General features: G+C 38.8%; 1 protein-coding gene across 1 annotated transcript; it reads right to left on the reverse strand.

The window, feature by feature from the left end:
* Nucleotides 1-1,232: 1,232 nt before the first annotated feature.
* Nucleotides 1,233-9,342, reverse strand: LOC139308633 (1-acyl-sn-glycerol-3-phosphate acyltransferase epsilon-like). Its single transcript, XM_070932312.1, has 4 exons — nt 8,980-9,342; nt 7,450-7,518; nt 2,532-2,549; nt 1,233-1,277 (listed from the first exon to the last, which is right to left on the reverse strand). Exons 1-4 carry the CDS (start codon nt 9,196-9,198, stop codon nt 1,233-1,235), a joined length of 351 nt encoding a protein of 116 aa, XP_070788413.1. The 5' UTR covers nt 9,199-9,342.
* Between the last annotated feature and the right edge of the window lie 10,124 nt (nt 9,343-19,466).

The raw sequence follows: 19,466 nt of genomic DNA on the forward strand, positions 1-19,466 counted from the left end.
CGAAGGTCGCAAAAGGGAAGCACACGACCCCAGGACACTGCAACCATCATAAATTTGAGTCAATTTTTCAAGCATCTGAATGTAAATCACCTGACCATGAGATGCTGCAATGGTCTTGTGTAAAATGGTCAAAAGTTACGTTTTTCAATGCTGTTGTAACTTTGAACGGTCACTAAACTATTGTAAGTCGAGGAGTACCTGCACCTATTAGATCACTTATGTATGTTTCAGCAAATTATTGAATCCTTGAATTGAATTCTTACTGAGTGTACCATATTTAGCTACATACAATAGTCTTTTAACAATGTTCTCTCACTAACAATGGAAATGACAATGAATGTACACCTTATTCCTGCAGGCCACCATATTTCAAATCATGCTCTATGTTGTCTCATGGCAAAATTTATGATGAGATCGAGAAAGTTAAAAGTCCTGTTGTATAAGTCCATTTAATAATAGATGCAGTCCAAGTAAATAAAAAGTCTGCAGTCCAAGTAAATAAAAAGTATTGATTAAATACACTAGAACATTTTTAATGCTCTTATAAAGAAATAATTTGGAATGGTTTCTCCAAGAAGAATAAAGAGAGAAGCTGTTGAGTTTTAGGAACACCTTTTTCATTTAAAATATTGTATACAATACGGATTTCATGAATGCTGCTTTGCATAAGAGCTAATGCAGAGATTGGTATATTATGATACCAAGAGTTAACAAAAATATTTTTATCATCAGGAGTAGCTGGGGTCAAAAAGACTTTATTTCTTATTTTGGATTGTTTTGTTTTTTATGAAAGTCCCTCAGATGTTTTGTCCAGTCTCATTCTATCATTATGTTGCTAAGGAGCCAAACATCTCACACCAGCTTTATTAGCGTTATAGAAAGCTTTTAGGGCGAAGCTTCAACCAACTTTTAACAGAAGCAGCTTTCTGAAGTAATGTCTCCACAATTTTCTCTGTTCCTTCTGGCTTCCAAAAAACAAAGCAAAACTGGAACATTATTTTGTGTCAGCCAAGCCTTTTTGAATGGCAGTTGGACTAAATTGCCTTCATTGTGGAAAGCACCTCATTTTGGAAGAGATTAGCTGCTCCATACAGGTGCACACTTATATACATCAAATAGCAAGAATAAGCAAAGCTGTATCTGCTGGTCATAATAAAATTCTAAAACAAATGGAAAATGTGAATGTCATCATGCCGTTTTCCCACCTCTCTTGCAAAAAACAAACAAGGCTGTCAATTATTATTTTTGTTGAATCCTGTAAACTTGTCTCCTTCCAGCTATCAGTAAAACAGGGAAATTTCACAGTTATATAGTCTTCAACTCAGAGAATTCCTATCCATTCGACCCTCAATTTTTTCAGACACGAAAGCATAAATATAATAATAAAAAAATGAAATGACTCAAACTGTTGTCAGGTTATTCAATCTGATTTTTGTGCCTGGAACTGGTAATCTGAAACACTGCATAACTTTTAAAAGAAAAAGAGGCATCAGAAAGGAATACATTTCTTTTAAAGGGAGTACAGGCAGTCCTCAATTTATGATGTGTAATGATTCAAAGTAACAGTGGCCTCTGAAAAAGTGACTTATGATAACCGTCACACTGCCACCTCATATCACATGATTGCAATTGAGGTGCTTGGCACCTGCTAACACTTATGACTGGCTGCAGCATTTTGTGGTCATGTGATTGCATTTTTTTTGTCTGAAACAGCAATTTTCTAATCAAGCGTATTGTTTCCCTTATGCTCTGTTTTTTCTTCAGAGAATGTATTTTTTAAACAAAACAAAACAAAACAAAACAAAACAAAACAAAACAAAACAAAACAAAACCCTATATTTGATACAGATATACCATCACTTCATCCACGTATTTTTTTGAAGCAATATGAAACTGTGTCAAAGAATCTTTTTTAAAGATCTGTTACTAATTTTTAAACATTACTTATTACGCCACCAATAAGGACCTGTTTTGTGGATCAAAACCAAAGCTTCAGATGTGTTTACTAGTGTGCTTTCCTTGAACTAACGTTCTGTTTTTGCATATTGAGAACATACACACATTCCACAACAGGATGTTTATTAGAGGTAGGAAATATACATTCCATCACAATTCTGTAATCAACTGTCACAGGGAAATTTTACTTGAGTGCGAGTGACATCACTACCACAGCATCAACAGGAAGAAGAGGAAGTGTTTTCGTGTTTATGCAGATCTGGCACAGGGTTCGGGCATAAAAATGAGAGTAAAATATACATATCACTTGGCACTGCAGATTTCTCATAAGCCAGTACAATATTATTTCTTAAATACCAGCAAGCACTATTTCCAGCATTGAGTTATTAATTCAGCCACTGAGTTATTTCACTTGTGGTTCCCCAAACAGCATAAAAATATATTATTTTCAAATCTGCACCACGTGCCTTTAAAGAAAAAAAATGTTTTGTGTCATCATGTACTGTATGTTTAGGATTGTTCTGAATTAATATTCAGAAAAATTAAATGAAATAGATAAGGAAAAAATACTGTACCATCGAATTCCTTTGTAGCTACAGATATAAGAGAAAAGAAGAAAAAGAATAATGCAGATAAAATCATGCATGAAATCAACACTTCCATGTATTTTATAGTATACATGACTTCTACCATTTTGAGCCATGTAGGATATAAAGCTGGTGACAATCAGCAGCAACAGGACTATCACCTGACAGTCAATGTAGGAAAGAGGATGTTGGATTATATAGAGTTTTTGATGTGATCAAACAACATGTGATGTTCTTTACCAGTTTCCCCTTCTGGGAAAAAGACAAAAAAATCTTCCATGCAGCAGCTGATTCTATTGAAGCTGCACAGGCAACGAGAAAGACACTGTGACTTCACTTATTGGCCAAATGGATGCAGAGTTAAAAATGACAGTATTTTGAAAATGAATGCCAGAGAGTTATAGGACAGAAATAGTTATTAATTTTTTAAAAATCTTTATTTTTTATTCTATTCCTAGAGTTGTTGGGAAAAGGGAGGGAGGGAGGGAGGAAGGCAGGCAGGCAGGCTATAGTAATAGACCTAGGATGAATTTTGAAATGGGAGTCCTACTCTTTAGGACAAGGGAAGGACTGTTTATAATGACTAGTCCAGTCAATAGCTCAAAATTGTGTGCACACACAATAAATAAATAGCCACTATGTAATTATCAGAATTACAATAGGAAAACTGCATAAAAATAGAAGAACATTGCCAGATTATCTCCACATAAAAGGGGTTTCACTAATTTAACCACTGCAATTGTAGTCTGCTAAGTGTATGTTTATAAATTTCAATCATTCCATCTAATGGAACTTTGAGAGTTTACTGGAACAAAATCTGCCATCAAGTTTAAGTTGAAAACAAAAAAATATGTAAGAATTTATGTAAGTAAATAGTTCATGCAGGATGAAAAATGGTTGTTTATAGTGATAGAGATCTAATATGGGGATAATCATTTGATTCTTCACAAAAAAGGGATCACAAACCCCTAAAATTACAGATTATTTATCCTTATTAATATTGCTACTAAATTATATACCATTACATAAACTGGGAGCATATTCTACTGAAAAACAAAGCTGGGTTTACAACTATTTTTCAACATTTGACCATTGTTAATATTTGGAATTAACAAGTACGTTATAGCAAAAGTAAAATCTATATTGGCACTGCTATTTTAGCATATATCTTAGTTTAATGATGGAAGCAAGCTATGGATAAAATTAGGAGGCACAAATGTAGAATATACCCTTTAATTCTTGTCAAAATATTTACAAGAATTTCAGTATGCAAATGAGATGTTCCCTTGCACATCACCAATTGAAGTTTTCTGAAGTGTCAAGCAAGGTTGTGTTACAGATTCAACTTCTTTAAATCTATTATCAATTATGGTATATTGCCACATTTAACATATCCAGCATGTGTTCAACTGTTTTGCTTCATTCTTCTGTAAGAGAACTCTATTTTGCTTTATTGACATTAATGAAATAGATGTTAACATTAAAATAGATATCTTACATGAGAATCCTAAAATGTGTTTGGTTCAATGGCTACATAAATTGATGATGCCAATTTGCTTGGCTGTAATGAGTGCTATGTAATTTACTTTCTAAATCAAAGGAAATCTAATTAGGATTGAAATATTTAGCATTTTTCTGGGCATTAACGAAGATAATCTTGCAGCACAATGAAAGTACTGTAGCAATTTTAGCCATTTATTATGGCAAAAACATTCACATTAAGGTGAGTTTCAGTTAACAAGGGGAGGGTGGAGTAGAAGATGGGGTAAGCTATGTTTATGATTGGGAGGAGAACTAAATCAGATTGAAAACCAAGCATACAGTTCTTTTGGAACATAAAAACAAAATCAATTAATTTGAAAAGTAAAATGATATTCTATTTATTTTTTTTCAAAATATGCAATGGTAATTTATTACTAAGATATATTTATTTATAGTGCTTATGCCCTATGCCTCAGCAAGATAAGATCCCATGTCCTTTACTGGAGATGGTATTTTACTGAAACTAATGGATTTACTTCCAAATATTTGCAGAATCAATTGTATCAAAAATAAGCAGTAATTCTTAGCTACTTTACATTACTACAAAGTTTTCTGTGAGATGGGCAGCTATATAAACAAACAAATAAACAAATAAATTTGCAGAAAGAGAATTACCTGAGAAAAATAACAGCTGTACAAAAGAAGTCATTTTAATCTATCTTTCAAAACACATTGAGTATGTCCAAAAGCATTTTGCCTGATGGTCAAATATCTGTTATAATCCAATCAACTGCAAACCCAGAACACAAATATTTACAAACATAATACATCCTTGGTATATGCAATGGCAATTCTCTTCCATGAAAAACAAATACTGCTGAAGTTAAAAACGGAGCTTTTCAGATACAAAGTAAAATAACCTTTCCACAATCACATTCCTTCTCTTTTTAGTCTTTTCACTTTTGTTCTCCACTTACTTCTCAACTTTTAAATTAATACAATTTATTAATGTGCTATTTAATCTACTTCACTAAGGTCAAGATTTCAATATAATATAGAACTAGGTAGATATAGATGGTTGTTTTCCAAATTTTCTTTTAAAAGCTGAATTAAAGAGGGCATTTTAAAAAATGAAAATATCAGACACCAAATTATTTAGCTACCTTGAATAGATTACAAAAGGAGTATTTAATGTTGGTTCACAAAAAGTAGCTAATCAGTGATACAAAAAGTTCCACGTGGAAGAATTTTCTGGTTCAGAAGTAGTTCAATAGTACTCCACAGCTATTATTTCCAACCTGTTAGTTTAAAACTCATTTGCACCGGATTCAATTAACCTAATTAATATTTCACAATGGTAACCCATTGTACAGGTAGTCCTGGACTTACAACCACAAGTGAATTCTGGGAGTTGAAGTCCACCTATTTGCAAATGGCCAAGGTTGAGAAACATTGGGCTAGCCTTTTAAGTCCTAGCTGGGCTACAGGAAGGACAGCAAAAGCTTGCGCAGACCCAGCACTCTCCATTTTCTTGCACAAGTTTTTACTTGGCTAACTTGGAGATGAAGGTTTTTGTTTTCCAGTTTTAGGGAAAAAGCTGCTCTGGACGTTCTTTTGCCATACCTTGAGGTTTTAGGATCTGGATGGGGAACAACAGGCTTCACCCTGAACCATGGTAGGGTGGAGTGGCTGTGAGTGTATGGGAGGGCTTCTTTGTATCTAAGAGTTCATCATCTCTGGTCTTTGCTGGGGTTGCACTAACCCAGACAGATCCTGGTGCGTAATTTGTGGATCCTCCTGGATTCATGGCTCCTGCTTGAGAAGTCAGTTATGTCATTCCTGGTTTGGGAGCCCTTCTTTCAGCCACTCAGATCCTGGTCATTTCCAGTTTGGAAATGTTCTACATGGGACTACCCTTGAATAGCAATAGCACTTAGATTTATATACTGCTCCACAGTGCTTTACAGCATTGTCTGAGTGGTTTATAGGGTCAGCATATTGCCCCCAACAATCTGGCTCTTCATTTTACCAACCTCGGAAGGAGGGAAGACTGAGTCAATGTTCAGCCGATCAGGATCAAACTGCTGGCAATTGGCAGAATTAGGCTGCAATACTGCATTCTAACTACTGTGCCACTAGAAAAAGGAAGGTTCTGCTGGGACAAAATGCGGCTATGAGAAAAATTTGCCACCCAGAGTTGTTGCATACGAGATGGGCATAAAATACATTTCATAAAAGTTTGGGTACCCTAAAGATGGCACATGCAACACCTCTGTTGTGTGAGCTGCATTGGGTGCTGGCAGTGGTGAAATTCAATTTTTTTTACTACCAGTTCTGTGGGCGTGACTTGGTGGGCATGGCAGGGGAAGGATACTGCAAAATCTCCATTCCCACCCCGCTCCAGGGGAAGGATACTGCAAAATCCCCAAATTTTGAGTAGTTCGGAGAACTGGCAAATGCCACCTCTGGCTGGCCCCCGAGTGGGGTGGGAATGGAGATTTTGCAATATCCTTTCCCCAGGAGTGGGGACGGAATGGGGATTTTGCAGTATCCTTCCCCTGGAGTGGGGTGGGAATGGAGATTTTGCAGTATCCTTTCCCTGCCATGCCCACCAAGCCACGCCCATAGAACCAGTAGTAAAAAAATTTGGATTTCACCACTGGTGTTATGCCCATTACATCAGCCCATTTCTCAGGCAGAGAAGGTATATTACGGATCCCATAGGTTAAAGAATTTTGACTTGTGGAGTCCAGAAAAAGAGCATTCTCTGCTGTCTCTTATTTTTGGAATATCTTCCCTCCCCCCCTCCGAAGTGAGACAAGCCCCCACTCCCGTGGCCTTTTGAAAGAGTTTGCCAATTCACATGGGGCTTGTAAACTTGGGATTGGCTAGCATCTTGAAGACCCTCCCCCGCCTTTAACATTTTTAATTTATTGTATACTTGTTTTATCTGGCTCCTTTTATTGAGATATAGTATTTTTATATACTATATACTACACAGGCATGGAGAGGGGCTCAGTTCACTTAAGGACATGTGAGATCCTGCAACGGCACAGTGGGGAATGCTGGGATTGCAGTTGTTCAGTGAAACAGTTGTGGGTATCTTGCTTATTGACCACTTTGCTGAACAACCAAGACTCTGAACAACTAATCATGGTCATAAAGTGAAGATTACCTATAGTTCTACTTCACCCCCTATATGTTTATAATTATTATTTTATGAATAAAGGTGAATATATATGTCCCAGGATAATGTTGCGGGATCCAATTTGGGTTGGTCACTGGGACCTAACGACCAACCCAATCTGGATCCTATATTATTATTTTAGCATCAGATCCTCCCATGCTATGTAGCATATCATGCAGAGTTATAATTATTAACATTACATAAAATGCCTTATAGAGAAACCAGCAATGTACAAACCTTTACTTGATAATTTGATATATATACCACATTCTCTTTACTTTTAGGCAAATCACCATACAGAATTACCTAGGAAAGGAGAAAAAGTACTTAGTTATCTTAATTATATAGAAATAAATTTAAAACCAAGGGTTAACTTTTGTTTCTTCTTCATATTTCTTCATAACTTTTGTTTCTTTCTTCTTCTTCCGTCAACTCAACTGATCCGTTGGGTGTACACTGTTATAATTTTAAACTGTTTTAATTGGGGTGTTGATTTTAATTTTTATCTTGTTGTAATTTGTATTGGAAATTGTCATTTTGTAAGCCGCCTTGAGTCCCTTGGGAGAAAGGCGGCATATAAATTGCAATAATAAATAAATAAATACATATAGCCTGAAACTATATAATCAAAGGCACCGACAGATATACAGGCTTATTCTGTGATTCAATAGTGGAGTTTTAAATGAAATCTAATTTCAAAAATCATGTTTTCTTGCAAAAGTCATCATGTGTATATTACTACAGTTAAGCCAACATGTATCCCTATATATATTTATTTCAATTCTTAAAGATGGGTTATGCTATTACCATATAACTTTGATATTCAAATTGTGCCCAATTATACCCAATTGTGTATAGTAAGAATGACTGAGAATGTGAATTCATCTATAATCCCGCTGTGAGATGGAAATGGGTGGTTTTTAAATTTGATATATAAAGAAAAATAAAAAAATAATAAAGTGGGATGCCTGATCAGCCTCTGCAAATAGAACTGTACAGGTAGTCCTTGACTTACAACAGTACATTTAGTGACTGTTCAGTTATAATGGCACTGAAAAAAGTAACTTATAACCGTTTTTCACAGTTACCACCTTTGTAGCATATCCATGATCACATGATCAAAATTCCGGTGCTTGGAAACTGGTTTATACTTATGACCGCTGGTCACGTGATCCCCTTTTGCAACCTGTTGACAAGCAAATTCAATGGGGAAGCCAGATTCACTTAACAGACATGTTACTAACTTAACAACTGCGGCGATTCACTTAACAACTGTGGGAAGAAAGGTTGTAAAATGGGGCAAAACTCACTTAACAAATGTCTCGTTTAACAACAGAAATGTTGGACTCAATTGTGGTCGTAAGGCGAGGACTACCTGTCTTTAGACAAGGCTATATCTCTCTAAGAATTCACAGTTAATTTATTCCAAATGAGTATGGATAAAATACAACCTGAAATGCAATACTTCACTATCCTTGGTGTAGGAGAGGACCCTGACAAGTGAGGCCAACTTCCTCTTGTCAGTATTTGCAATGCTAGTCGAGTCTGAACTGAGCACACAGGTGGACTCTGCCTCTTCTCGACTGCCGCTCAACCAGCCCCAACAAAGCGTCCTCTGCTCGGGCTGGGAAGCCTGCAGAGGCATCTCTCTCTCTCTCTCCCGGCCCCTTTCCGGCCTCTCTGGCTGGGACGGGGCGGGCTTGGAGAGCCGAGCGGGAGAACGGAGTCCCCCAACCTCAGCACAGCCCGCGAGCCGCCCTCCCTCACCTGCACGCCGGTGTAGTTCTCGAAGAAGAAGAGCACCATGCTCTGGTAGATGGTGTAGAGGCGGTCGTCCACCTGGTGGTAGAAGCGGGCGGGCAGCAGGGCCGAGAACAGCCGCCAGGCCCCCCAGGCCAGGATGTAGGTGGGCGCGGTGCCCAGCATGACGGCGGCGGGCAGCACGTAGCGCATGGAGTAAGTGTGCAGCAGCACCGACAGCAGCATCTTCTCTCCTCCGGACGGGCCTCTTGGCACGGGGCGCGATTCGGCTTCTGCTCCCCTCGCCCGTCGCCGCTGCTCTCAAGCGCCTCCGCTCCCTCTCACGACCGTGTGCTCCGGCTACCGCCGGGAGAGAAACAGGAGGAAGAGGGCACGGCCCTCCGCAGCCGAAGTGGAAGCAGCATGGGCGGGCACGGGGTGGGTGGGGAGGCGACTCCTCAGGCAAACGTCGCCGCCGTCGCCCCCCTTGGCTGAGGCTCTCACCTTTTCTCCCGCCCGGCTCGGCTACAAAACCAGCTCCGCTTCGGTCGTCGGTAGCCGCAGAGGAGACTTCAGGGGTCGGCCGGCCTAGAAGCCGCTTTCTCCGCCCTTGTCTTTACTCATCTCCAGCGGGGAGGGTTTGTTGTTGTGGAAAGGCGCGAATAGTTGGCGGGGCCGGGACAGAGCGGCGGCGGCTGGCTGGGTGGCGGCGCTGCTCCTCGATCTCCGACAGGCGGGAGGCTGAGCGCCAAGTCCGGAGTTAGGCGTCTCGGAGGTCCCTGTCGTGGCTCACGGAGTAGCCACTAAAGTTAGGTCAAAGGAAAGAGTAAAGTGGACTTTTAGAGTAGAGTAAAGCAGAAGGAGTGACTGCATTGGTAAAAGACGCTGAAGAAGAAGAGTTAGAGGGCTTTCACCATTTTTGGGTTTTGGTTGGTTTCAAATTTTTTTACTACCGGTTCTGTGGGCGTGACGTAGTGGGCGTGGCAGGGGAAGGATACTGTAAAATCTCCATTCCCATCCCACTCCACCAGAAGGTTACTGCAAAAACCCCCATTTCCTCCCGATCAGCTGGGACTTGGGAGGCAGAGAATAGATGAGGGCAGGGCCAGTCAGAATTTTTACTACCTGAACTTCTCAAAATTTCTGCTACCGGTTCTCCAGAACTGGTCAGAACCTGCTGAAACCCACCTCTGGGTTTCACTATGATATACAGACTGTCCTCAACTTCTTCGTTTAGTGGCTGTTCCAAGTTACAAAGTTGCAGAAAAGAGTGACTTAACAATTGTTTCTCGCACTTATGATGGTCATAGCATCCCCACGGTCATATGATTAAAATTTAGGCGCTTGGCAGCTGGCATATATTTAGGACAGGTGCTGCATCCCAGAGTTAAGTGATTATCATTTGCAACCTTCCCAGCCAGCTTAGGACAAGCAGTCAATGGGAAAGTCAAATTCACTTAATGACTGCATGGTTCGTTTAACAACTGCAGTGATTCACTTAACAACCATGGCAAAAAACCATAATAAAATTGGGCATGACTCACTTAACAACCAACTTGCTTAGCAATGGAAATTCCTAGCCCTGGCATTCTGAGTTAACAATGGTTCAAATGCAGCAAAAGGAAAGAGTAAGAGAGCCATTGGCATTGGGGAAAAAAAATAAAACTAGGCTAGATGAACTAATATTTGGGGGATTAGTATCTTTCAATCTAATCTGTGTTACAAGGTTATGAGGCTAATGCTGAGAAAATGTCAACTACATTGCTTATGGTCCTTCATGGAAAGGAAAGACAGGATATAAAAATGTGATGAATAATAAACTATCCATGGAAGAAAAATCTCAGGAAATGCCAGTTACATTTTTCCCTTGAACATTTTGGCTTCGATGCTGCTGAAAGCCACTTGTATAAATTGTTCAAGCTGTGATAGTCCCCACAGTGATCCCATCTGCTATAAGAAAGAGTGGGGCATCTATACAAGCTCAAATTTCCAGAACCAAGTGGACCATGAGTGACACAACAGCTATATATTTGAAAGTATATTGATTTCATTTTTAAGATGTAATGTAGCTTTAATTGCTTTACTGCAACTGTCTTATGTAAATTCTCATCCTCCAAAAAAATGTAGAATCTGAAACTGAAATTCTAATTAATCTGATAGGCCTAAGCTGCCATGAAGCAAACATGTAAACAGGATGGACAAAAACTGGAAAAGCTCCCTCAGAAAAAAGTAGTTAAGAGGGAATCAAATCTTTAAAGAAAGAAAGAAAAAAATCTCACCTGAATCAGATAAAAGAAGCTGGGCCTGAACACATGAGAAGCCCCCACCCAAGTCTCACAAACCAGAACAAAGCAAGAACTTTGGGGATAAAAGAGATCCTGAAGCCCACCACCTCTAAGTTGTATTTATACAGTAAGTGTGGATGAGTGTGTGTACGTATGTGAAGGAGCAATTAAATACACATTGTAACCAATAAAGTTTGCTTTTATCTTAAATTCACTGGGTCTCCTTTTATTCTGAAAAACTGCCTCAGTGTTTGGTTGAAAGTGATTGAAAGTGACACTCAAATCACTTTCAACCCAACCGAACACTGAGGCATAAACAGTTCTTTAGAATACAAGGAGACCATCAGCTGAACCTGGGAACAGACATGTAACATTAGATTTGGGGAAGCGGAATTATTTTGTAGCTATAAAGCAATTAAAGTTAAATCTCCATATAACGATTCTCTACTAATATAGTGAATAAAATGGTGCCTTCCCACTTGCCTCTCCGTAAAAATCTCAGTTGCTTTGACCTTTGGAGGGACAAAATATGAAATGGAGAATCTGTTCAGAATATTGTATCTCTCTGCAGTTTAGATTATAATTGTGAAGCTCTACATCAGCTGAAACCATATTATATTTTATATCTTTTACTGCCAATACATGGAAAGCAAAAGAACCAAGGAACAGGGATATGATACAATGATTTGTATCCAACAAGCACTATCCCATTCATATAATTTTAATTGCAACTTAATCTTTTTGGTTAATTACCACATTTGCTTAATAACTACCATTATAACTTTGAACAGTCACTAAATGTACTGTTGTAAGTCAAGGACTACCTGTACAGTTCTATTTGCAGAGGAACTGATCAGACATCCCACTTTATTATTATTTTTTTATTTTTATTTATATATCAAATTTAAAAACCACCCATTTCCATCTCACGATGTAAACTGGTAATAAAGATAAGGCCCACTGATCCGGACATCATCAGAAGTGATCTGCGCTTATGCAGAAGCTTCTGCACATGCTCAGAAGAGTGCGCATGCGGGCACGATGCAAACTGGTAATAAAGGTAAGTAGAACCACCCCTGGCCGCAATGTCTCCCATTCTCTGCAGGATATAAATTCACTATTTCTGACTGGAAGCAACTCCTCATAAAATTTGATTTGATTTTGAGGGAACAGAGGTCACAGACAATTGGAAAGGAGGACAAAAGGAGAAATAGAGGATACGCTAACTGTTTAACTTTATCGGCATCTGGGACAAAATTGCAGCAAAAAATAGCTTAAAAGTCTACTTAGATCTCTATGTATATATAATTTTCCCTCATGAAATAAACCTTTGGAAGTCAAGGATGAAGCATTTTGGATAAAAAGTTACTCTAGCTAAAGCAGCCTTGCTCATGCTCTAGAGGTTTCCAATTAGGTCTGCAATTCCCAGAATTCTTCAGCCAATATGGCAAAAGTGCTGCCCTGGGAATTACTGGCAACTGTAGTCCCAACCCACCTGAAGCACATGAGACCAAGGAAAGCTTCCTTAATAAATTGGGGTGGGGGGGAAATAAAAGAAATATATTAAGTTAGGGATAAATATTCTATTGTTATTTCGGTGATGCAACAGAAATTTATTTCTTGCTTAATTCCAATCACTTCCCCAGGAGGATTATAATTTGTATATTGTGAAGAGCTATTTTTAGTATTTCAATTAGTTTTCTGCTTGTAAACGACCTCAAAAAGATTTCCATTTTTTTTTCTATCTATGAAATTCATAGAGTAAGAATTTAGACAGTGAAATTATATTCCAGATAACCAAAGCGATTGCGTTAGAATGTAAATATGTGCAGTGACTTTGAATGTGTGACTGAATGCCTTAAATCTCATCCAATGGATTCTGTATGAATTGAACCATACATTTTTGTTACTCGCCTAACATAGATTTTAGTAATATTGCTCTCTTGTAACTCCCAAGAGTATTATATGAAAGGAAGTGGAGAATGTTCTTTCTAAAAGCATGAAGTGGGAAAATTTCAACTACTATTTATAGCAACATTTAGGCTGTGGAAATCCCAGACATTATTTGCCTATTTATAGTGATCTTTTTTCAGTTGAAAACAAGTTGCCACAGACATACTGCACTTTTATCAGTCATTTAAAATTGATAACCTTTATGTTTGAAGAATAGCAAACTCTATGGAAAGAAAGAATAACATTTTGTAATATACATCATTTCATACCAATAAGTGTCAATGTCGCACATGTAAAAAGACCCAATTTCAGAAGTAGGAAGTCTGCTGATTCCGGACGCGGGGAAGGGCACTATGGATATGCTAGCCATGTATCATTTGGGGGATATTCATTTATATACAGTATGTGATTCCAGGGAGTCCTGCTAGTGGTGGAATTATGGAAACAGCGTGAACTTTTATCAAGTGACTTTTAAACTACAGCCATCATGTGGGAGCCTTTTGAGTGTTTCAATACGTCCCCAGCTGCTGCAATTTTTCATTTCATGGCAGTTCCCTTGAGCAACTCTCTTTTTTAGGATTCAAGCTATAGACAGGTAAGAAAACAAGGATAGTTGCCTGGGTCATTTCAGTATTTCAGCAGAAGAGAACTGTAATTTCTGAATGGATTATACTCCCAGAAGAGAACAGAGTGAAACTCACCTGAAGTTTGTCTGGGCTAGTGGTGAGAAACCAGGAGACTGAGAATTCTAGTAAGTAAGTAAGTAAGTAAGTAAGTAAGTAAGTAAGTAAGTAAGTAAGTAAATAAATAAAGTTGAAAGTTGACCTTGCCCAGGCATTACTGTATTTATAGTAGAATTTACTTTATTTATTTATTAAATTTATATGCCGCCCCTCTCCGGAGACTCACATTTCATAGTGTGGCTGTGAGCATAAAATGAGATAGAAAGAATACTATTTTGAGCTTAGAAGAAGGGTAAATAAGCAAATAGTAAACAGGTGCAAACAGGTGGAGTTAGTACATGATTGGCCATACTGTCCTATCTCTCATTCCAAGCATTAATCAGTGTCAATGGGTAGTCATTTGTTTTTGAATTGTGATGTTGGAAAAGACTCTTGAGAATCCCTTGGACTGCCAGGAGAACAAATAAATTAATCCTAGAGGATTAATTTACAACAACCCCTGGCTGTTTTTTGGAAGGACAGATACTTGAAGCTGAATCTCAAGTACTTTGGCCACCAAATGAGAAGAGAGGACTCATTGGAAAAGACACTTAAGCTGGAAAAGACTGAAGATAAAAGGAGAAGGGGATGACAGAGGATGAGATAGTGTCATTGACACAATGAACATGGATTTGGACAAACTGGGAGACAGCGGACAGTGGAGCTTTGCATCCTATGGTCCATGGGGTCACAAAGAGTTGGACACAACTTAGAGACTGAACAACAATAGTCATTATGATGCTTTAACAGGAAACTATTATTGGTCAGAAATGTACCATCTGGACACATTGTCCCCTAAATCCTGAGGGTACTTTCCAAGTTCCCAGCCTCTATGAGAGAAAAGAGAAATGATTAAATGGAATCACCATATAAAATGCATTTAATGTTGTTTTAATTACAAGTTTTCATCCTGGCCCCTCCAGCTTTTTTGGCAAGACTCTACATTATTTTTTTGGAATGCATCCAAAGGCCAAATAAAACCCCTGGCATCAAAAATGTTTTATACCCATAATATAAATAATTGTATGAATAGTACAACTGTGGTTACTTTAAAAATAATATTGCTTGAAAATAACATTGCCTATTTTGTACTGCTTTGTATTTACAGTATGTATTGAATGTTCTTGCAGTATATTATTATTTTGTTTTTTAAAAATAATTTGCTTGCTAGGCTTTTATTTAATTTGAAATTCCAGAAACTAAGTCAGAATCATCATGGTAAATATTAGCACTCTCATTGCCAGCCATGCAACAGTACCATCTACATATCCAGTGTTACCTGCACATGTATCTGAGTATCTGTAGTCTCATCCTAATGGGACTAGTCTGCCCCATTCACTTCAGCAAAAGAGGTCTACTTTGTATCCCGTCTGCCAAAGAATTTCGGCTGGCAGGGACTAGGAGAAGAGCTTTTTTTTTACTGTGGTCCCCACCAGTGGTGAAATCCATTTTTTTTTGTTCTGTGGGCGTGGCGTGGTGGGCGTGATGTGGCTTGATGGGTGTGGCAGGGGAAGGATACTGCAAAATCCCCATTCCCTCCCCACTCCTGGGGGAAGGGGCCAGCCAGAGGTGGTATTTGCCGGTTCTCCGAACTGCTCAAAATTTCCGCTACCGGTTCTCCAGAACTTGTCAGAACCTGCTGGATTTCACACCTGAAATATTCTGGGTTTCACCACCTCCTGAAATATTCTGCTACAGGTGAGGTGTCCCTCCCCCCCCCACATTCTCCTGACTTTCCAGAAGAGCCTGAAAACCTGTTTCTGCTGGTTGGCCTGGGGTCTCAATAAGGGTGTGCTACATTAGGGGTGGGTGACTGACAGGAGAGAGAAAATCTCAACCCCCATCTTGCCCATCCTCTTGTTTTTTTTTTAGATTTCTACTTACGGTAATTCTTTTAATTGTTTTGTATCTTTTACTTTTTAATTGGTTTTTAATTGTTTTTAATATGTTGCAAGCCATTGATATATTGCATATCAGTTCATATCAGCAGCATAAACATTTAATAACTATTCTAGCATCAATTCAGTACAAAATTGTTCAAAACTTTAACAAGATCTATACTGTAAATCCAATGTAGGAAAGTTTTCTAGGTCAGCCTTTTGGATTGTTATTTGTGTAGCCCTTTTAATTACAAATATATCAGCTAGTTTCATTTATATATCCAGTGTAGTATCTTTTTCCATATTATTTTTGTACCCTGTAATTTTTAAGTCCATTTTCAGATCAGTCTCAATCTTGTCTAGTAAAATTTGCTCCTCTTCCATAACGTATTCTAAGCACAGTCTATCTATAGAAGCAGACACTCTTTAAATTCTGGGTCCATTGTTCAAAAACATTCTTCAATACACCCAATGTTATTTTGTTCTACTCTGTATTAATAAGTCAAGTTTAAGTGATGCTCTTCTATAATTATATTATTATATAATTCCTCTGTTCCCTCTAGTGACCAACCTTCAAAGTCCCATCCTATCCTTTTTTAAACAATTCAAAGCAAAAAACCCATTTTTTTCACAGGAAGGTCGATAATTTTAATTCCAAACTCTTATTTCAAACCCATCTGAACTTTTATTCTCTTTGTAACTTTCTAGAATCAAACTTCTAATCACTCTTTTGCTGTTCTAATTTTTTAATTAAAAAAAAATCCTTAAACTTGTATTTAAATCGTCTCTTGCTAAGACTTGAAAATAATTTACCTGATGTTATCAAATGTGTTGATATCGAGGCTCTTAATAGATGAAAAGCAATTACAAGCCATTTCCCAGTGATTAGAAAGGGAATTATGTGAACCACTGTCTTTAAAAAGACGCCCGCGATGTGAATGAAAATGACTCTTCTCTTATCTGCCAAATCTCTAAACCTGCCAGAGATCATTGTCGTGAAGTCTCCTTGTGAGGAGGATCTGTATGGAGCAAGGAGGACTTGTGGGCAGTCTCAAATCCTCTCCTTGTCTGCAGATGCATTAGAAAGAGCTGGTCTACTCACTGGCTTTTCATTCCGCCATGATTGTTGGTTCCACTTTTTGCAGAGATACATTCAATTTTCCATTTCTTCCTTGGAAGTTCTGATATGTGCTACTATGGATTGACCTCTCCTGTGTATAAGATAAGCTTCATCACCTTGCTGTAGTTTTCAACGATATATGTATGCCTTGCAATTGTTCATTCAGTTTTTCCCTGTGAAACATAGCTGCTTTGACCTTACATTAGCTTTTAGATCCACATTCTTCATTGCATCATACAACTACTCTAACATTAGCTGCCAATTATTCAAGTTTTCAATCAATATTATGGCATATTATAACATAACACACATTTACATCCTTGAATACACTGAAATTTTCATATACATTTCTCCACAAATATATTAAGCAGTTAAGGAACCATCGTGCATTCTTATCTTATTCCCTATTCAGTGATGAACAAATTTCTAAGCATTCTATTTATTCTCACACTTTCCATCATATATCACTCGTTCTGCACAGCAACTGACTTTCAACTTATGTTTGCTACACTCATGTTTTGTATTTATTTATTTAAACCATTTAAATAAATATCTCCCCATCTTATATCCAATTCTGGGCAGCTCCCAATCAAAGTTAAAACAGCATAAAAACCATAAAACTAAACATATTAAAAGCCATAAAAACCTCGCGCCGAGTCAAACTTCTGATGTGCGGTCACCTAATCTCCTTTTCCTTTGGGGAAAAGCCCGGTCTTTAAAGTTTTACAGAAGACTAGGAGGGTGGATACTTGCCAAATCTCAGGAGCAGAGCATTCTGTAAGGCCACCCTATCTTACCTGGTAGAATGGGTAGATGTCCTTAGGGAAAGATCGATCCGGAACTCTGTTATCGGCTGCAGATAACAGATGCTGGCAGGCATCTGAAGGCGAAATGGAGGCCAGGGCGATGCGTGCAAGTGGCGGCCACAGAAGAAGGCAAGGCAGGTGTCGGGTTGTGCGAGGCCTGGTAAGTAGGGCAGCTCCACCCCCCCATCCCCACCCTAGCTTATTTTTTACCTGTGTGCCTCACCCAGTGGTGGGTTGCCCCTGGTTCGGACCAGTTCGCAAGAACCGGTAGTAAAACTGGCGGGAGGCCCCGCCCACTGCCCTGGATGTCATCATTGGCAATCTGTGCATGCGCAGAAGCAAGGCACGCATGCTAGTGAAGGGATCACGCATGCGAACCGTTGCGAACCGATAGTAAAGTTAAGTAGAACTCACCCCTGGCCTCACCCCACCCCTGCACCCTGGGGTGGGCGGGGTCTTAATTAGGGCTAATTTTGTAAGTGGGGCTTAATTTGATCACATGCACTCAAAAACGTGATAGGGCTTCTTTTCAAGGTGGGTCATCTTTTTGGAGAAACACGGTAGTTGAATTTTCTGGGTAGTCTTCAAGGGCAGCTCAGTGTAGAATGCATTGCAGTTATCCAAATGGGTGACCAAGGTATGAGTGACCATGAACAAGGACTTCTAGCCTAAGAAAGGGTGCAATTTAAAGGCCCTCTGAGCCATGGCTGCCATCTGCTCCTCAAGCTGGAGCTATGAGTCTAAGAGGACCCCCAAGTTGTGTACCTGCTCAAATCCAGAATCAAAGATGAAGTATCACCTTCTAGTAAGACTGACTGGAACTGGCCATGGAAGAAAGAGAACCCTGTAACACAATGCTTCCCATTCCCCAGCCACTAAAGCCACTCCAGGACTTAACATCTGCTTTCTCTAAACCACTAAATGCACCATAATTTTTCTCCCATTCATATATTTCTCAGTGACCTGCTGGAGAACAAATATCCAGGCTGCAGAAAATGTGCAGAAATAAATAATGCAGAAAATAGAAACCAATGACCTCACTTGTTTTGGGGCAATTTAGGGAAGATCGGTGTTTACAGACTTTGCAAATATGATCTCATGTCTACCCTACAGTACAGGACGTAGGATATTTATGTCTAAATATCAAATGAACAAGTGTACTTTATACGGAGGAAACAGCCTGGACAAAGGTGAGAGAACTTCCTTCTTAGAGATATATCAAAGATTCTCCTAAGCATCAGAATTTCAAAATGCACAAATTCACTACGATTTTCAAATACCTTCCACCAGCCTGGTGCTTAGCAGATTTTGCCTATCCCATCTGCTGTCTGGGGATGATAGGAATAGTGTTCAAATATACCTGGAGAATATCAGCTTGATAAAGACACAGCTAAAAGGTTTGGATCACTGGTTTTTTCCCCTGAAAACTTTTTTAAAGTTTATGAACTTAACACTCTCTACACAGTTCAGGCATCGATCAGTTTGTGCTTGGTCTAGATTTCCACTTCTAACTAAGGCAGTGAAAACAGAAGACTTGCAACAGGGTGGACAAAATGAGAGAGGTCAAGCACCGCATCTGTTTAAAATTTCCAGGCTTTATTCCGATAAGCATTTCCTGATTCATTGTCAATTTAAGCTAAATTGGCACTGAAAACTACCATAAAGACAAATAACTTCCATCTGGTGTGGTTCACATGAATGTGGTTGAAACATCCTATTCTTCATCTTTTGACGTTTTCAGGCAGGTA

The sequence above is a fragment of the Pituophis catenifer genome, unplaced genomic scaffold (assembly GCF_029215685.1).
Source record: "Pituophis catenifer annectens isolate HBS135680 unplaced genomic scaffold, rPitCat1.0.hap2 SCAF_1, whole genome shotgun sequence".
Classification (NCBI taxonomy): Eukaryota; Metazoa; Chordata; class Lepidosauria; order Squamata; family Colubridae; genus Pituophis; species Pituophis catenifer.

Excerpts from the sequence above, each read along its gene's own strand:
- LOC139308633 (XM_070932312.1), bottom strand. The coding sequence starts at position 9,198 with ATGCTGCTGTCGGTGCTGCTGCACACTTACTCCATGCGCTACGTGCTG. Across the intron at positions 7,519-8,979 it reads AGAACTACACCGGCGTGCAG|GTAATTCTGTATGGTGATTT; the intron begins GTGAGGGAGGGC and ends CTCCTTTCCTAG.